The sequence below is a fragment of the Ischnura elegans genome, chromosome 6 (genome assembly GCF_921293095.1).
Source record: "Ischnura elegans chromosome 6, ioIscEleg1.1, whole genome shotgun sequence".
NCBI classification, from domain to species: domain Eukaryota; kingdom Metazoa; phylum Arthropoda; class Insecta; order Odonata; family Coenagrionidae; genus Ischnura; species Ischnura elegans.
In genome coordinates, this window is record NC_060251.1 from 40231274 (window position 1) to 40251549 (window position 20276).

Genomic DNA, 20276 nt, shown 5'->3' on the forward strand with positions numbered 1-20276 from the left:
AATAAATACATCTCAAAAGTGAAATTTGATGAGTTGAATTTACCCCTGGGTTTATATGCTATCAGTTTAAACTCCATAAAACACTGCAATAGCTTTAATAACACTGATACAAAACTTAAGATTAATTTTTATAGGTTTTTTATGTTTCTCTGAGTGAAGTAAATGGGATCTCATAGTTGTACCATTTTCTGGGGGCAAAATTTAATGCAATTAACATTCTAAAAAAAAACTATAAGTAAAATATGTAATTTGCTGAATTGAAAAGTATGAAAACTATGTATTAAGAATTATTTATCTTTTTCAAGCTGTGCATGCAATGAAACATTGCAGGACATTATTAACCCTATGCACTTGAATTTAAACATATGCAGGGGAACGAAGTTCTCACAAAATGTGATAACTGTATAAAATTTTATTATTTCCATTATTGTAGTACAGAATTTACGAAAATCCTTTTGTTAGTATGTAGTATTAGTTTGTAATGTATTATGGCGATTAAAATAAATATCACTGAATGTGACTACACACTGCAGTTGTGGTTTGAGAAAATTCAATGTGCTTGTTAATGTTCAAAAGAAATCACGGAGAAGTTTTTTCAAAGATAATAACTTTATTAAACAGTTCATAAAAGATGACAAAAATTTACAATTATGATTTTGATAAAAGTAATACGCACATAAGAGCAAAATTTTCAGTAAAAAATAAACTTACTCAACAATACTGTTCCTCTTACATCATGCTAGGTGATGGAAATCCTTTGTGCAAAAAATTGAGAACTTTAGCTAAAGAACTAATCTTAAATTTTTCTTTAATCCTTCTTCAGCTAATTAATCAGTAATATCACGTATTATTGGACGGAGTGTTTTAAGTCTTTCACTTATTTACTGCAGGTACAGCATTATAAACACTTCACAAAATATGACATGATTAAATTGTGCACTCTAGTTACCTCTGTGCAGTCAATAGCCACCACTTAGCCATTCATCTTAATCATCTCTAATTTACTTTTCCATCAGCCAACAGATCATTAAGCTACGAAGTACAGTAGAGCTTTGATTATTCGTCTCACCTTCATTGGATTATCCACCTATCATTTCCTTCTAACAAGTCCTCCCAAGCAGGGCCATAGAGGAAGGGAGTTGGAATCAAGAGGTTCAAGCCCCATGAAATGATTGCATGATTATGGTCTAAGGAGTATCCCTATAAGTGTCCCCCATTCCCTGAATATTTTTAGCTATGGCCTTGTTCTCAAACCTTCCCTTACTCACCCTTATTCATACTTCCCAGAATAAATACTATGCTTTTCAATGGAATGGGCACAAAAGATGCAGGGAAAGCACGCCAGAGAAACTAAGATAAAAATGAACGAGAAAATGACTGTGGATGGCATACCCTATTAAATTTTCTTTTGTTTTCCCCACTACTAACATGGAAAATAAAAGCTTTACTGTACAAAAACATGTTGTACCGTACTGTACAAAAGATTCCTTGAAATAGAAGAAGGAATATGAAGAAGGATGCCTCCAGGCACTAGCCTTCACTTTTCAGGACGGCATACTAAAATTCATGATGTAGATAACTAGCAGTACCTACTCAGGATTGATATCATAGGGTCACATTAACTTTAGAACTTCCGAAGAGATTCTCATTATCTAAATTTAAAGAAAGCACAAATAAATGCTTTCGTGGAATGCTAAAAGAAGTTTTCTTTTCTAAAGGCAAAAATATATATTAGCTTCATTATATAAAAAAATATAGGTGGACGGAATGTAGGAAATTGAATACTTTCCTAGGAGATTATACTACATCATAGCAATGACCATGAAAAATAGTCAGGGAAAGACTTCTGACAAGAATTATTTGCAATGAACAAGGCAAGAAAAAACTGTGCCTTGAAGCAAAGTCAGCGCATATTAACAAATTTCAATGCATTTCTATCAGTTAGTGCAATATTGTATTAAAATTTGTTTGCATTCCATGTACTGAATATAATTTTTGAAGAAACAATAAGTCAAAACACAGTAGAACAAAACTAGCTCATGATTTCATAAAATTCACTAAAAATACTAAATTATTACATTTGAAACTGATGATAACAAATACATTTGAATATAAAACATTCAGGTTTCGCTAACATAATGAGAAAAATATAAAATATGATAAAAACATACAAAAGGACTGAGATAAGAGCACGGTGGAATTCATCCACTAATGATGACGATGTAAAATTATTATCATAACATGAAATGAGGATATAAAAATAATGGATAAATGCCAAAGAAATTGAGCTGTATCTTTAAAATTATGTCCTTTGGTGATGCTGCTCCATGTGGTAAGCTGCCTGGGTAGCTAACGCATCTAACCTGCGTCTTTTGAACCTCCGCGCTTCCACCAAAAACAGGAATCCAGCAGTGTATAGAAACAATACCCCAAACACAGCGAAAGCGTAGGACCACGACATGTTGTTGTGCTCCCAATTAGGCATCCAATCCCTTCCGTCACCTCGAGCACCAAAGGTCACCACTGCTATAGTACCTGACACAGCTGAAAATGCGTTAAAAGAATATGTAGTTTATTATTGACAATGACACAGTTATGAATAAAATGTACATACAAGGGCATACCCAGGATCAAAACTAGAGGGGGGCAAGCCGTGGCCATTCAAGTTGTGATGCAGAAAAGGTTACGAAACCAAAATTTCAAAAACAATATAACAGCGATTAATTGGTTTTTAAAATAATTTGCTCGCAAAAAATATACACTTATATGTACAGTACACTCTGGATTATCCTAATGGCTAATAATGGGGAGAGACGGCACGAATAATCGGAAAAAACACTGATAACCCAAACTTTCCCTTAAATATCTTGCAAATGTTCATAATTTACCTAAAACAAACGATATGCAGTCATTCTGTTATTTTAGTGTGCTTCCTGGAATCAATGAGAGGTTTCTTCGCCAGTTCGCAATCTTTTTAACGGAGCACGGTCGCACACTGCGAAGCTCGGGCAACAGCAACACGAGATTTCGAAAATACTAGTTTTTATTTTCGTTTAGTAACTTTTCATCCCATTTTTATTAATATTTAATTTTTTTTCTTTTTATTAAAGCTTATTTTTCTGAGATAAAAGATATTTGGATGTATGGTAACTCTAAAAAATTGAATGACCCGCTCCAGTGAATGCAGCTAGCGCGAGATCTCTTCCTTTTTTTGATGGGGATTCTAACGGAAATAATAAGCCTGGTGTAACCTTGATTTAATGCAGTAATTCCGATGATTTTTTGTCCGATTTTATAAACCGGAATTACCCACATAGCAACGAACCTCTCAGAGACGTCTCACTATGGTCTCGAATGACTCGAATATCACGTATGTCTCACAGATGTCTCGGAGATGTAATCGTGAGACGTTCAGGAATTAAAAAAAAAAAAACGTATTTAAACGCCATCAATGCCTTCCATATATATTTTTCGGTGCAAATCTGCAGTTTTGATTATTAAAATCACGACATTTAATATGGGTTTCTTATTTTCAAAAGGTGATCCATCACAAAATTTGTCGCTAAAAATGATCGAGAAAAGTAGGCCATAACTGTATAATTTAAATTTAATTATTTTTTTGCCTAAATTTAAAGCATACCATAGTACAAAGTCTAATGCTGCACTAACATCACTTTTCTTGGATTTCAAGGAAATTTGTTCAAAAAATTTCAATTTGAAATAAATTTATTTTTCTTCCAGGGGGAGGCAGCTGCCCCCTACTGGGTACACCCATGTATGTACTTTTAGTTTCATTTTACATATGAAAATGTTAGGGACACGAAAAAGGAATAATATACATTCTCTCCATTAACGCATTTTTTGCAGGATATGGGTTCTCCTAAAATAGGGTTCAATCTAGCATATTTCTTGAAATAGGACTGAAAGTTGAAGAATTTTGGCCTCAGCCAAGAAAGTTTCTGGGATATACAGAGAATAGAAAACATTGGGAGGCTTAACAACATAACATAATTGCCAAGGTCCCCATGTTGGAACACACACACCAGGACAACTGAAGTGGTCATCAACACTTCATGTGCTAGAACTTAATATGCTTTCCTTGTTTGCTGCTAAAAAAAAACTCACTAGGTACTGATATATATCATGTCTGAGTACATTGAAAATTCAATGGCTTGCACGATGAGGATGACCTGTTTCATTCTCTTTAATATCAACAGCTTGTGGTGCTTCGTTGACAAAGATTTCATGGACATAAAGTGGCATGCAACACTTCATAAAATAAACTTGACAGAATTGAGTACTTAATATCATTACAATAACTAAAAAATAAATTTCAGTATTTATATTACAGCTATTTAATAAGGAAGTCATTTTATTGACATTGGTACTGCCATGTGAGAAAAATATTCAAATTTCCTGATAAATTGAAGAAAGGAAAGAAATACTTGTGAGGTAAAATCACTTTAAAAATGTTATTAAATCGTATTTTCAAATATGTACCTTTAATAAAAATGAACTAGAAGTTTGTAAAAAAAAATGAGCAATAAGAAGCATCCTCACTTGAAATAAAACTGGAAGGATGTATGTTTTGATGTTTAAGCTTTTCTTAAGAAAGCGTTGTGAGTATTAAAATACATAGAATTAATCATAGTTGATTGGGGGTACTTTCACATGTTCAGTAAAGACTATTTCAAATGAAATGGCCTTCTTCTAGTGAGTTTTACGCACACATTGTTCCTTTAAGAAACTCGCTTACAGGTGGGAATCATCCATAGCTGTGAAATTCAGTCAGCTTCCTTTTTCCAATGGGTGCGGTCTATGTTGGACCCAATATTAACTGCGCTCATTTTGGAAGTGTTTAGAAGTAAAAAATGTTGAACTCTTACAACAGTAAAATTTAAAATGTCTGACAAAAATTTGTTAATAATGGTTCCTGCTCAAGTTAGTACATATTTATCAAAAAAGCTATGGTTCCTGTACACATTTTTTTACCAATGCATCCAAACTCTGTCCATACCAAGTGCAGGTAAAATAGCAACACTTTGAGGCATAATTTTCAAGACAATTATTAAGGGAGTACTTACACAGCAAGTTCATTGATACAGTGTTGATATCATAACAATGCATTGAATATATTGCTGCATGATTTAACCTCTAATACTTTCCCATATTCTTTTGTATATTCTTGAGTATAGTTCTTGCGATGAAAAAATACTGCCCTGATGATTTAACCTACACAAAAACTGAAGACTCCTCCCCTCTTAAAATTTGTATGAGTACTTCTCTAGATTGTTACTCACAAGGGGAGGCTATGAATGTTGACTCCGCAATTGGAATGCCATATTTTTTTGTTTGGTGCAGGAGGCAAATATATAGACTCGGTAATTAATTAATTTTGTCATCCAACTTGTCTGTTTTATTGAAATTATTTTTATTTTAAATGTAAAATCAGCCTACCCTATTTAATTGCCCACACAATTGCCATACTAGGAAAATTGAGCCGGTTGAGAAAAATACTGCAAATGAGTCAATAATACATAAGAAAATGTAGAAGAAAAATCATTTGCAATGGGTGTGATTACCTGAGAGAAAAAAAGTCTTCGCCATTGTGCCTCAAACAAGTGTCTTTGGATGTGGTGTTCTATACGCTAACCACTACACTTATTTCTGAGTAATGATACAGTTGGGACAATGAAAATTAATTGGCTGATTTAAAAAAATAATTAAAATGAAACAAGGACTAGTTGTACCACGCAGGTATCAAATTACGTTTCCTATTTGCCTCTGGCACCAAACAAAAAATACTGTATTCAAATTGCTGAGTTAACATAAGTAGCCTCCCCCTGTCAGAGCATGTTTTAAGGAATTTTCACAGGGAACACAAACAGCTTGAACCTTCTCCATCAATAGCCATTGTAACTGCATGCATGACTGTATACTGAATTGGGTTTGGGAATAACTGCGACCTGAGTAGTCAGGACTAGGGGTTTAACAATTCCTGACTTCAGCTTAACATGAGCAGAGTTTCTTTTTGCATTTTCTAGCGGCACCAAGTAGTGTCACTCAAGAGACAAAATCTTGGCACTAGGCAAGATTCGCATCATCTACTTAATATGATATTTTATGCTCTATTACAACTGGTAGCTTGCACCACTCTTCAATCATTTTTTTAACTTATTTAAATTTATCAAATTACTTTATTTTGGAAACATCCCAGATCCCTATCTACTGCCATGATAAGTCAAAAACGAATTATCGGACGTGAATCCATGCCCAATCTGCAGTAAATATTTCTATTAAATACCCACAGAAACTAACTAATTGTAACATAAAGATTGAATCACATTAATGAAACCACATACCTGCTGCTAGAAGGGTAGAGCTGATCATGAGAAGCAACAACACAAATTTTTCATGCTCTCGGCTACAGCACATAAACAGAGCAATCATGAATAGTCCCACCAAAAGTATGGTGAAAGTTAAGGTGAAGAAGAACTGTGTAGCCACAAAGAAACCTATGGATTGACAGAGAAAATACGGTTTTGTTAGATGAGAACACAAGCTAACAGAATTACTACCATCAACAAGATCATTTATTCTGTTCCTTACTCGGCATTAACATATCGTGGATAATGTAGTACTCTTCTTCAAATATCCACATACAGCCACTAAATTTTGTGTCATACCAATGCCGAGGATCTTCAAAATTGTTCAAGCAAACCTCCCACAGGCCTAGAAAAAGAATTATTACTGATAAATATGGTACATAAGGCGATAAAATTCAACGAATCACGCCAGTTAAGTCGATAATACAAATTGTGCGGTCAAAATCGGGTTAAAAACATGATCCGTAGGTGAGTATGTTTGTAAAAAGCTACCAAAAAATACGAAAGGGGGATTTACTGGAACCTGACATTTAAAAGTATCTAGTAAAATACTTATTTAAACAATAGATGTTAATTAAATCAATGAACACAAATTTTCCTTTAGTTTGACTTATGAACACTCCCAGGCATTTGTGTATACTGACAAATAATGACTTTTATTTTTCCTGAAATTACATATCTATGGGTAACAACCAGTTTTTATGTGGAATTATCATTCAAAAAAATTAATAATTCATTTCAAAACTAGCCATGTTTATCTCATGAAGAAGCAAAAATAGCACTACTGTCATATTTTGCCAATCCAAAATTCTACTGTGTTCAATTTTCGTGCATCAATTTAGTGCCTGGTTAACTTATGCCATTACAATAAGGGCATCGTCATAAAATGTGAGCTTTCCCTGTGCAAAAATTGCAAGCATCAAGTGATATCACCGAAAGTATGTTAACTTCCAAATTCAAAACTGAATTCGGCCACGCCTATAAACATACATCATCACTCACCCAATCTTATAAATTTTGGATTCTCCAATTTCCCATCGGTTTCCAGCCAATATGGTGTCACAAATGCTATAAAAACAAATAAAAAGCCCAGTATAGAAAAACTGAGGGCGTATAAACCATTTCGTGTTTTGTATCCCATTTTTCTATCAACAACCAAGCGATTTGAGATGAGTTTCGCTTCAGCGTCTTCACTTGTTGCTTATTTATGTTTCAAATGTCTGCTGTTAGATGCCGCGGCCGGAGCACAGTGGAAAATTTGAAACAAAAGCCGCGTATTTTAAATTGAAAATCAGTAGCATGATCCTTGTATACGGTCCGCATATAAGGAATATGATTATTTGTATGACCAAGGTTCATAATTTCGGGTAGAACTCAAGTAATTTCATTATTATAGGCATGTATCGCATACGTTTAGCAATATAGATCCGCATAAAAATAAGAAAATTACTACGAAAGTGTAATGAGATTGAATTTATGAGTTTGTCTATCCAAGAAGGGAATCTCACACCATCAGAAACAGAGAGACATTTTTAATCAAATCTTAGACTCTTAACTAGAGTTTAATTCACATAAGTTTTGCCTCTGCGTGGACCCAAACTCACCCTTTATCAAGCTCACCCTAAATTAAGCTAAGAAGATTAACTTACCCTTCTGTTCACCTCAAGTGTTGTGTGTTTTTGATTTATGCGATTTATGCAACATTTTAATCATATTCAATATATAAAGCAAAGGAGTCGGAGGTGAGTTTTATCGTACTCCTATGGTTGAGTTAGGATTTTGTGTAATATTTTAAGAACGTTCTAATTGGTACCTCAAACTGACCCCTTACCCCTTGGAATTAACTTACTTCGGTAAGACGTTAAGCCTGTCATTCTTCACTCTATTCATGAGCCTTCCTCCCCCTCTTCATCCAACATCCAATCCTCTATCACGGCTTTCAGCATAACCTCTCCTCTAAGAACGTACTCCAACCCCACCCTCTGCCTCCCAATTTCATTGAGAAATTTCCTTACTCAGCCATGCCTGTATAATTTCCTTTTTTCTTTCACTGTCCACATTTATTTCCTGATATACCTCAACACTTGAGCTTCCCATCTTCCTTACATTTTTCCCCCTCAGGGTCCACAATTCAAATCCATAGAGCAGCTGTATATCACATTCTTTTCTTAACCCGGGAAAGGGTGCACGGGTGTAAATCACCCTTTGGTTCTTCTTCATTTAATAAGAATAATTATCAGAATAAATTTAATTTGGTGAACCTATTTAAAAAAGAACACAGCATAATTATATCATTCTAAGGAAAGAGTGAAAAAAAAATATTTTTTTGGGTGTCGATGACACCCCATGTGCCTTCTAACGGTACATTTTGCTGCGCTCTCTCTCCTGGGTTAACTCTTTCATTCAAAAAATATCCTATCAGCTCTTTTCTATTCATAAATACCCTAATTCTTCGTTAAAACTTTCGCGGGTGCTCGTCATGTTGAATTAAAACTTTTGGGCTATGTCGCCGCGTCAGATTTTGGGTGGCCCCAACGTTTCCCGACCGATGCTGGTCGCTTTCTCAAGGGAATCTGAAGAGGTGGGATTTAAAATTGGTATATATAGGTATACGTGTCAGGTGGTGGGGGGAGGGGAGTGAGAGGTTGGAGGAGTAGGTTGTCGATTGTTTTTGCCGATTACGGGTTGCCAAGTACGGCTGATTTTAAGGCCAGTGTCTCTGTTAAAGTTGTTTTTCTCCTCTTTAGATATTTCTATTGCTTCTCTTACGAGTCTCTGTTTAAAGCCTTTCACTCTCGCCACAATTTTTGCTTCCTTAAGGTCGATTGTGTGGCCCAGCGCTGCGTGTTCGGCTACTGCGGACTTCGTTGACTGCCCCAGTCGAATTGCTCTCTCGTGCTCCTCTAGACGTGTTTTAACCGATCTGCCAGTTTCGCCGATGTAGTTCTTCCCACAGGTCTGGCAAGGAATTCGCTCTCAACGCACACCCCGGATTCTTCACAACGCCAGTAAACAATTACTACGAGCAGCTATTCAAGAGACCCGCCGTGAACTGGACCACGTCGGCAAGGAACTTTTCAACATTCACATCATTCTCGCCAATGCCATGAAGAAGGAAGATTTCGAGAGGCTCGACAGGATGACAGCATCACACATGATCGCGGTAGCAGAGACTACGACGGAGAAGCAGAAGAGGAAATTTACAAGATTGGAAATTTCGCAGAAACCCTACAATCCACAATGCGAGGCAAAGGTCATCGTCAACCTCTCAAAACTTCCCCTGGACCCTGCCGCCCAGTCGATCCTTCAAAAAGGATTCAATTACGCGCTGACGCCGAAGAAAATTCCAGTAGAAGAAATCATCAGTGGAGTAGAGAGCGCCATTGGCCACTTGCCCCCCAGCGAGGCTGAAATAGTTCGACAGGACGCCTGCCGAATCCTCAGAATGAAAAGCAAAAACCAGAAGCATAACACCACCATGGCGGAGAGAGAAGCCCTTAGAAAATTGAAAGAAAATGAGAGCATCGTGATTTTACCAGCCGACAAAGGCAACGCGACGGTCGTCCTGGAGAAAGAAGACTACGACAAGAAGATGGAAGATTTACTCGCGGAAGGACCTTATCAAAAGATCGACAGAGACCCAACCGCCCGATACAAGAGGATAGTGACAGAAATAATCAAGACGTATATACCAGATCCCGCCGATAGAAGAAGACTCAACCCACAGGATCCGAAAACTCCGTGTATCTACGGCCTGCCGAAAATTCATAAGGAAGGAGTGCCCCTTAGACCCATAGTCAGCGCCATTGACTCACCAGCATATAAACTAGCGAAATATCTGGCACCGATCTTACAGCCCGCAGTAGAAGACGCTAAATCTTTCGTGAAAAACTCACAACATTTTCTTCAGATCATTAGTGGCGTCAAGGTCAAAGAAGAAGACATCCTAGTCAGCTTTGACGTAACATCGCTCTTCACAAATATTCCTTGTGACGAGGCGGTAAATATCATAAAAGACAGGTTCGGAGAAAACATCGCCAAGATGACAGAGATTTGCCTCAAGAGCACTTTCTTCCGGTGGAGGAATAATTTTTATCAACAGACGTCTGGAGCAGCGATGGGTTCCCCTCTCTCCCCAGCAATTGCAAATATATTCATGGAGCACATAGAAGATACAGCCATTCAGAACGCCCCCTACAAGCCGAAGATTTGGGTGAGATATATCGACGACACTTTTATCATTTGGACGCACGGCAAAGAAAAGCTTCAGGAATTTTTTACTTATTTGAACGGGATCAACAGCAACATAAAGTTTACAATGGAGGTGGAGGAAGGCGGAAAACTTCCATTCTTAGATGTCCTCGTGGAAAAGAAGAAGGACGGAACATTGGGGCATGCAGTGTATCGAAAACCTACAGCAACAAATCGGTACCTGCACGCCTTATCTCACCATCATCCAGCGCAAATAAATGGAGTGGTCAACACGTTAATTCACCGCTCCTACAAAATAAGCGACCAGAGCAACTTTGCCGAAGAGAGGAAGAAGCTAGAGGCCATTCTACGGGCAAATGGATTCGACGACAGAGTTATCTCTCGAACATTTAATAAAGTTATCAGAAAGAACAACGAGATCAAAATCAACACCGCAGAAGCAGCGAACTCCTCTGTTAATGACCTCAGCGACCAGAAGAAAGCCTTCCTGCCATACATTAAGGGGACGACTGACAGAATAGGAAATATCCTACGCAAATTCCAGATAAGGACAATATTCTCGCCTCACGTACAGATAAAGCATCTATTGAAAACCGTCAAGGATAGAACTCCATTACAAGTCGAAGGGGTATACCGAATTCCTTGCCAGACCTGTGGGAAGAACTACATCGGCGAAACTGGCAGATCGGTTAAAACACGTCTAGAGGAGCACGAGAGAGCAATTCGACTGGGGCAGTCAACGAAGTCCGCAGTAGCCGAACACGCAGCGCTGGGCCACACAATCGACCTTAAGGAAGCAAAAATTGTGGCGAGAGTGAAAGGCTTTAAACAGAGACTCGTAAGAGAAGCAATAGAAATATCTAAAGAGGAGAAAAACAACTTTAACAGAGACACTGGCCTTAAAATCAGCCGTACTTGGCAACCCGTAATCGGCAAAAACAATCGACAACCTACTCCTCCAACCTCTCACTCCCCTCCCCCCACCACCTGACACGTATACCTATATATACCAATTTTAAATCCCACCTCTTCAGATTCCCTTGAGAAAGCGACCAGCATCGGTAGGGAAACGTTGGGGCCACCCAAAATCTGACGCGGCGACATAGCCCAAAAGTTTTAATTCAACATAAATACCCTATTTCTTGGGTTATTCTCTTCCCAATGACATCAGTGCTGTGACTTTTTCCTCTAATAAATTGTTCAAATAGTTATAGTGTTCCAAACATTCAAGTCTGTCACCATCTACTTTTATGCTTATTTTTATTGCTGTGCTCTTGAAGATTAATAACAACATATGATTTTGGAATGCTTGTGATTTACGTTATCACACTTGTGAACTTTTCACGAAAACATCATTAGCTCTGAGCACGGAGACAGTGCACCTCTCTATGGAGACCTCTTGAAGGGAGAAAATCTCCTGTTGAATGACAACCTCATTCTTCCGTCACGTTTCAGCAGGACTTCCATGCCTTTTCTTAGCAAAGGGTTGTGATTCACTTTCACATAGGATTACTTTATGCAGCTTGCAGTTGTGGTCAATTTGCTGTAGTCACATTTTTTTAGACTTACCTAGTTATAAATATCCATTACTCTTCATCATGCTTATTTGAATGATTCGTTGCATTTGTATATGCACTGCATAATTCAACCCATCCTATTTGTTTTATTATTTTACAGTTTGGTTTGAGCCAACAGATGTGAAGAAGGCCACTAAAGCTTTCACAAGTGGAGAGGTCATCGACTTTGCATCTCCTAACTTAAATGAATTGAGAGCAATCACAGGAACAGAAGGTTCATTTTTAAATTAATTTTTTTATATTCAATTTTGAAGAAATGTGTCATTCAATGTCTTAAATCAAAACATCTTTGCAGGTACCATTCGAAATCCAATCAATGGAGATTCTGATCCCACAAAAGTCATACTTCAAGAGGCATATGAATTGAGTCACATTGCCATGGACATGGTGAACACCCTTTTTGTCACCCTCGGAAAACTAGGTGTCATGGTAAGAGCTCTTTTTCTCACTTTGCATATAATCATTTAGCTCTATCAAGGCTCCCAATCCTTGCCAGTCAGGCTTGTACTACCTCTAGTAAGTGAGTCCCCTTAACAATTTAATGCATTAAAATGGAGGGATTCAGTTGCCTAGTGAATCAAATTTTGGGTTATGCCTAACGAAAATATCACAGTATCAAATCTAGGTGATGCATTTCAACATCAGCAAAAAAAATCCTCGAAGTGCAATAGGGTAGTTTCCTTCATCAAAGAAAACGAAAGGCATTGATTGCGATTCGTTACCCACCATTAGTGTATTCATAATACACAATTTATTTGGTTTTTGAAATACCGGTTTAGACGAATGGCAAGGGTCAAATTTTATCCTCATTTGAAAAAGGCCAGATTGGCGCCCATGCGATTCCACTCCGCATGACGTCACAGGGACCTAGTTTCTACACGAGAAGATAGGAATTATACATCGTCTGAGGTTACCAATGCATGCATGAGGCACAGGGCTCAGGGAAACATGTCTTAATAATCACCTATTAAAACTGGCTAAGTTCGGAAAGCTTTCTTCGTTTGATAAGGTATTAATAAACCTTTTTTAAGCCAAGCGCTACCATCCAGCAAGGTACTCAGCTATCCGCTAGCATCCTGCGACGTATCAGCACTAAGCCTCGCCTCAAGGTCACCTCACCGGGCGGGAGGGGGAACCAGAAATACGACGTACGGAGATATTTCCCGGCATTCATACTTAAGCGTCGTGTTTTCGTGCACTTGAAAATTTTCACTTTTCATTTAATTGCGAAAAATAGATGTTGCCATTAAAAAATCTAAAAGCGTGAAATACGTACTCCAGGAGTAATAATCTTTCGATTAAAGCAATAAAAAAATAATAGGAAACCACCCTATTTGGCCTTCCCTCAACATGTAAAATTCACATGAATATTTGTTATTTTAGGGTGAGTTTTTTCCTTGCGTGTCATAACCAGTCATCTGGTTATAAGGCATTGTTGTGATCATGTGACTGATCGATGAAAATATTCACAGTGAAGACTTTTTAATACTCATTGTCAGTGAAATGTAGCTAAGAAAAGAAGACGAAGAAAATATTCTGACTTTCCCCTTAATTTTTTGGACAAATCAAATACATTTTAGAAAACCAAAGAAAACTAAATATTGAACCATTTTATGATAGCTTTGAGATTAAGCTTTGGTGGCAGCGGGGATAAGTCCTCACCTACCATACAGAAGGTCGCAGGTTTGAATCCTGCCTGGATAGGTTGCCCTTCCAGGACATGGGTATGTGCTATCATTAATTTTTGGTTGTTTAAACTCCTGATGTTAGGCCACATTGCACTGTTTTCGGGGGTAATTGACATAAATAAAAAATAAAAATTCACAGTCATCATAACATGTAACATTTTCGTTTTGTGCACACAAAAAATATTGCATGATTTTTTTATGAAAATGTTGTACACTGAATTTATGGCTTAACTGTGAAAGTACTAATTATACATTTCCATTTTTTATTCTAGGTGACGAGCAAAGGGTGCATAAATGATCCTCTGATCAAATGTGGAGCCACAGAGAATCCAACAACCCGCCTTTACTCCCCTCCATTTATTTCAAAATTCATCAGTGTGTCTGGAGCTGGTGACTGGTGAGTCCTAAATGGAAATTGATGAGATTTTAGCTTTGATCTTGGGTGAGGAGGAAACCAGAAAAAATCCTGTAAAACGGGTGACAAAATTTTGGCACCAGGTGGCATTCTTAACACATTCAGTGCAGAGCACGTCAATTGACGTGCTCTCCAGGTCAGGCCAGGAGCAATTTCTCTGCCTCCATACGTGATTAATATCCACTTCCGAGTCTTCCGATCATGGGTATGGCCTTCAGCAAGCTTCCTTCTTTAAACCGTGAGTGCCATTTGTAAAAAGCTGTATTTGAACGGAAGTTATGGCACGGAAACCTCCATCTATATTTCTTTCTTATTTTTATGGCCGATTTTGACAACTTTAATGAAAATCGGGCCCGCATTGAATGTGTTAATTGCCTACTTTATATCAGTGGCGGATACATATCAGGGGTGCGCGCCCCCCCCCTTTGTGGTGCCACATGCATTGCCTAACATTTTAGAACCACTATTGTAAATTTTTTATATCATAAGATAGCATTATCTTGTGTATGTGTATCATCAGTTTGAATGAAACTTCCTCAAACTTTGCATGCGACTTATTTTTCATTCCGACAGAATTTGAGGTAGATCATGAAATATTTTGTGCCCCTCCTCCCTTGAGATTTCCTGTATCCGCTACTGCTTTGTATGTTATTTTTTGTGAACTGGTGCTGTGATTTTTTTTATAATTCATTCCTTTCTCATCAAATTTTTTCTCAAAATTGAGAAAGATTGATGCCTCAATTTAACAATAGAATATTGGGAGTGAATTGGTACCAATATCAGTGGATGAGCTGCTGAGAAGAATTCCTAATTTCCTTAAATTTTTATAGTTTTGCTGCTGGTGTTCTTGCTGGAATGCTGAGAGGCTTACCTGAATCACAGTGTGTGGCAGCAGGAACAGCTGCAGCTGCTATGTCTATTGCTTCTCATCCAACTGTTCCTCAAGACATGAAAGCTAGTAGCATAATGTGGGATTCGACAGCAAAATATCAGTCTTATTCCCATGATTTTTAGCTGGGAGAGGTATAATGAATATCATTCCAAATTCTGAAAAGTTGCTCAGTATTTCCCATCACATTTCATGAAAATCTTGAATTGTTAATTTTAACTTTGTAAAGTGGTAATGCAGAAGTTGTTTAACAGATTATCCATGCTTAATTTCATAATTTTTGGTAATGTGGTCATTATTCTGAAATTATATGGTTTATTGCATGCAGCAATGTCTGCAATTTAAAAAAAATCATTAACACATGATGCAATGAAATTAGTTCTTTCATGGATTGTATTTTTTTATGCATGCATAATACCTTTTAGAAATTATGGCAAATGTTATATCGTTATCCAACACTCCATTTTCTGTAAATTTGCATTTCACTATTAAAAATGTCATATCTTTTATCCCTTATTGCGGCTAATAAATTAGGCTTTGCTGCCACACTGTTCAACCAAAAGTTTGTAGATTTAGGGAGGAGATGAAGACTATGTGATGCTGAGAGTGGAATTAATCAAATAAAATTACTTTCTATTATCAATAGAAAATTTTCATTGATTTTTGTTTCATTGATGAATTTCAGTACACCATGAACAAATTTTTAAAAAATTAGCTACGGACGAGAAAAGATTTATTAAAAAACAAACTTCATTACTTTGACCGAACTGGCCCATTAAAATGTTACAAATAATAATCACTTATCAGCAATCTCTATGTGAGGCTTTAAAAATAATCAAACATTTTTTCCCTTGATCATTACCCATGAAATATTTTCAAATATGAATTTTGAATGCATACCAATTATATATTATTGCAGGGGTCAGTGGTGCAGTCAGGGGGGAGTTTTGGGGGATAAAACCCCCCCTATAGGGCTCAGAGAAATTTTTAAGTTGAATCCATTTTACTTATTTGGATCGGTATCACTAATAGAATGGTGTTAGGATTTATCAAATATCCCTCAGAAAGCCATAAAACTTACCATTTTGGACCATTATTTTTCAAATTTTTCTGGAGGAGGGTCCCTGCAATGCCTGCTTACCCTGGTAGGTATGCAATACCCCATACCTGAAAGTATTAGTTGCGCCTAAAACCCCCCTAGCCATAATTCCTAGCTGCGCCCCTGGCAGGGGTGTGTGTATGAGGTGGGCCATGGCTGTTCCTGATGTGAGAAAAGTTTTTAAAGTAATTGCTGTTTATCACCCACCCCTTAGAGCTGCTGCAGTTCTTCTTATACATCTATTAGTGCTATCTAACTTCCTTATTTTTTGTTTTATATTGCATTTATTTAAGCCTGAAATATCGTGGTTCATCCTTATTTACATTATCTTTATCTAACCTTACATTGATCTTGTTCCTATGGGGATAACCAGGGAATTTGGTTTGGGGCTGTGGCGTAGCCAGGAATTTTGTTTGGGGGGGGTCCAAAACCAGGTGGGAAAATTTTTGAAAAACAGTGTACTAAGTAATAATCTGTTTTAAACTAATTTTAACATTAATCTAATCTAAATAAGGTTTTAATCTAATTTTAACACTTTTCACAAACGAAAAAACTTCATTTGTTAAAGAAATATTTTGTAAATTCATGATTTTTCAATATTTTGTTTTGTTTAATGAAGAAAAATTATTGTGTTTTTAAATTGGGGGGGGGGGGATCCGGACCCCCAAGACTTGGCTACGCCACTGGTTTGGGGGGTATATGACCACACAAGAACCACCCTCCCTCTTCAAGAGGAACACTTCTTACCCAATTTGTTTTTTTATTTCACCTTCATAGAGCATTAATCAGGCATAATTTCTAATGATATCTTTGTATCATACTGAATTTTTTTATTTTTCCATTTGCCAAATTTTTCTTGCGGGCCACGAGACTACTTGCCCCCCCCCCCCCCCCTTGGACCTCCATAGCTATGCCAAAGCTTGAACCCCTACTGTATTCACAGACGCTTAAAAAATAGGCAAGAATTTTAATACAGCTATCATACGTTCGGTTTATTTTGTGTATTACGGAGCCTCATTCATTTAATTTATTACTAATTACTTTCATGTCAAAATTAAGAGAATATTTTCTACAGTATTTGTTGTATTTTTTTAATCTGCAGCACGAGAAGACCTGTCAGAGCCCTGTGCCCTCCTAGAAATAAATCCTGGATCCGCCCCTGTTACTAGACAAGTTTGCCGACGCGTTTTCAGGTCATTTCTTCATCCTGTTGGGTAGGTGACCATTTCAGCGCTAAAAATAAGCACCGTGTACGTGTGTGCTTTTGCATTGTATCGTATCGATGACGCATTGGATTGATCTCAGATTGAAATTAAAGTTCAGCAACTGGCTTTTCAATCCCTTTCCTCTCTATTCACAATACAACCCAGGCTTTCAAGTGTTGTTGACCCACACCTTTTCTCAGAGTTAATAGTTGTATAAGCGTATAATCAGTTTAGATAAAATCATCTTAAACTTTGCATGTAACTAGATTATTTTTCATTACGATAAAAGTATGGGTAGCTAAAACTACCTCTTGAGCCCCCTCCACTTTGAGTTTTTTTCTGTATCCGTCACTGCTTCCGGCAGACTAATTCTCCCTAATTAGCGGTAAATAATCACTACAGAGCTACCACATTTCCCGATAGATTCAAAATTTAACGTAAGACAAAGAGATTTGCCCGCTCATAGAATTTATCTTGATATTTTATAGAAAGAACACTTGCCAGTGCTATCAACTTGTAAGTACAGAGTAGCGTAATTAATCTGTATGATTTTTCAACAATAGTTTTAAAGGAAACAGTGGTTTATCGTTATAAATAATTACTATCGAATAAAAGCAATAGACTCCGGGGGAGCCATGGGGAAGGTTTTAAGAGTTACAACCCCCCACCCCTTTAGTCTTTAAAAGAGGCGCCAAAAACGCCCCTTTTCCCAGGCATGTACATTAGGGCGGATCGGAAAAATCGATTTTTTTTTCAAATCCATCTGGCCCAATGAAAAAAAGTTGTGGGACCGATCAAAAATAAGGCCTGAAAATGTAAGACCTCTAGGTGAACCCCTGACCCTCGCTCAAATGCAATTTAGGGGGGGAAGGTCGAAATTCGAAAAATGTAGTATTTTATGGTCATTTCCTATAGATTTTGCCGAGTTACTGCCCATTTAGGGCAAAAATTTCGTGCATTTTGACGTATCTGTCATCCTTTAGCCACAAAATGCCTAATTTGAGTCCGCGCCCGCGAAGAAAATATTCCAACGCCCGCGCAGCGTCGCGGATACAAGAGCCGCAGGCCGATCCCCTCCCCTCCCCGCTCGCTTCTACCCCTCCTACGCCACCAATACAGCAAAATTCATCCCGCGTATGCTGCTAGGAGGTCGTTTATCTTTGATAATATAAATCGGAAGATGGTAGAAGGTAATAAAGGAAGCTTAGTGAGACGACTTGTCCCTTATTAGGCGCCTCGTCGGGGTTAAACAAATCGATGTTACCAACTTTTAGAGAAGTGATGAAATATTTTTAGATCCGAGAACGCAGGAAAGGAGCCTACGGTCCATCAAAAGGCCTCTCGAGTGGCTATAAAGGTGTGCTAACTTCGGATATGCTCTCCTGCGCTTTGTCCGACAGATGTGATTAAATGGATTTTGGGCGAAAGCCGCTCGCGTCCCCTCCCCGCAAGCTTCTCCCACGCGCCAAATGCACCAAAACTCACACCAACTGCGCCTTACTTCGTTAGTCTAAATATTTAATGTTTCAGTATCGTCTGTGGAGGAACAATCACGAAAGAATTTTTCAATCACCTGCTTTCCAATCTGTATTTCTTATGTCAGTGTCATTCCTCGTCTTTCGCTGTTGTCAACAAAGTTTTGGTGAATTTCTTCACGAATCTCTCGTCCGTATCTATGATAAAAAGAAATATTTAACTTCAGATTTGAAAGTTCATCAATAGATTTTTGAAAATCCACAGTACTAAGGTCAGATGTAGCCGGAGGTACTGTTGTGTCTCTCCAATATATCATCAGCGAGTAGTCCTTAAAGTTGATATTAAAATCCAGCACTTTAAAAAATCTCGGATCGGCCGCCAAACACATACTTGCAACAACGCAAATTCGGTCCTTAGATTGCCCTCCCAATGTTTATGCCGCAAATCTAATTGTAAGTCAACTTAGTGCAATAAGCAAATAGACCTCTGTAATGGATGAAATATGATTTGATGCTTTCCCGGCGAATGATGTGGGTAAACTTTTCTCGGGATTCAACGAAATTTATCCCTGATGATGAGCCCCGAGTCGGAGCTTGAAACGTTTGCCATTATGGAAAAATTAACCCGGTGGGAATCCCGAGAAGAGTTTACTGACATAGCAAGGGATGTTGGGATTATGCTTGTAGCATAGGGATGATGGGCAGTATTCACCATCGCATTCAAATCCTTTTTATTTTTGTGTATCTAATTTTCACTCGGAAAAGAATCGAGAATCGCAGATTTTATAACTTTTGCTAATCCTCCGACGGGGGAGGCAAACCCAAAAGTGGGACCCTGTTTCTTCAACTAACATCACACATTCCCCTCTAAACTTGGATTGATAAGTGCTCTTGCCTTTTTTCATCAGACAAAAGTATTGTCTTTCACTCCATAAAAATGTAGCCCTTTGATGAATTACACATTTATTTCATGAAAATGGAGCCCTTTGATACCTCTCTTTTCGTATTCACAATAAATAGCATCTTTTTCTGTCTACGTAAGTAATTCTTGCGAACTACCTTGGATGTTTCTTACGAAGTTATGATTTTTGCGTCAACTAAAGTTGCGGTGACGATAATTGCTGTTTCTTGGTTCTTGCATATACCTCTATCACATTTGGCAGACGCATTTTCCACGCAGAAGTCCCAGTTTGAGTTTAGTGCTGAATTTTTATTTGATGAGGAACGTAGAGATAAAAATCGGATGATTTCTCTTCAGTTTAATTTTCTTCGGATGAATTGATGAAAAAAATTTTTGATACTATTTTCCCATACAAGAATTGACGATGTC

At 37.6% G+C, this 20276-nt stretch overlaps 2 protein-coding genes across 2 annotated transcripts in view; one reads left to right on the forward strand and one right to left on the reverse strand.

Annotated features, from left to right (window-relative positions):
• Positions 1-15796, forward strand: part of LOC124161363 (ribokinase-like) — a 45845-nt gene extending 30049 nt beyond the window's left edge. Inside the window, exons 5-8 of the mRNA XM_046537678.1 lie at positions 12276-12389; positions 12471-12604; positions 14136-14260; positions 15109-15796. Of these exons, the coding sequence (XP_046393634.1) occupies positions 12276-12389; positions 12471-12604; positions 14136-14260; positions 15109-15292 (557 nt within the window). The 3' untranslated portion in view covers positions 15293-15796. The remainder of the gene's footprint in view (positions 1-12275; positions 12390-12470; positions 12605-14135; positions 14261-15108) is intronic.
• On the reverse strand, positions 591-7574 carry LOC124160518. Its single transcript, XM_046536377.1, has 4 exons — positions 7389-7574; positions 6610-6732; positions 6363-6515; positions 591-2544 (listed from the first exon to the last, which is right to left on the reverse strand). Exons 1-4 carry the CDS (start codon positions 7525-7527, stop codon positions 2303-2305), a joined length of 657 nt encoding a protein of 218 aa, XP_046392333.1. The 5' UTR covers positions 7528-7574; the 3' UTR covers positions 591-2302.
• Positions 15797-20276: the final 4480 nt, after the last annotated feature.

Bases quoted from the DNA above. Each gene is read 5' to 3' on its own strand.
- LOC124160518 (XM_046536377.1), bottom strand. From the start codon at position 7,527: ATGGGATACAAAACACGAAATGGTTTATACGCCCTCAGTTTTTCTATA. The intron at 6,516-6,609 runs GTAAGGAACAGA...GTCAATCCATAG, and splicing joins CCACGATATGTTAATGCCGA to GTTTCTTTGTGGCTACACAG. The intron at 2,545-6,362 runs GTATGTGGTTTC...ACGCATTTTCAG, and splicing joins CTCTACCCTTCTAGCAGCAG to CTGTGTCAGGTACTATAGCA.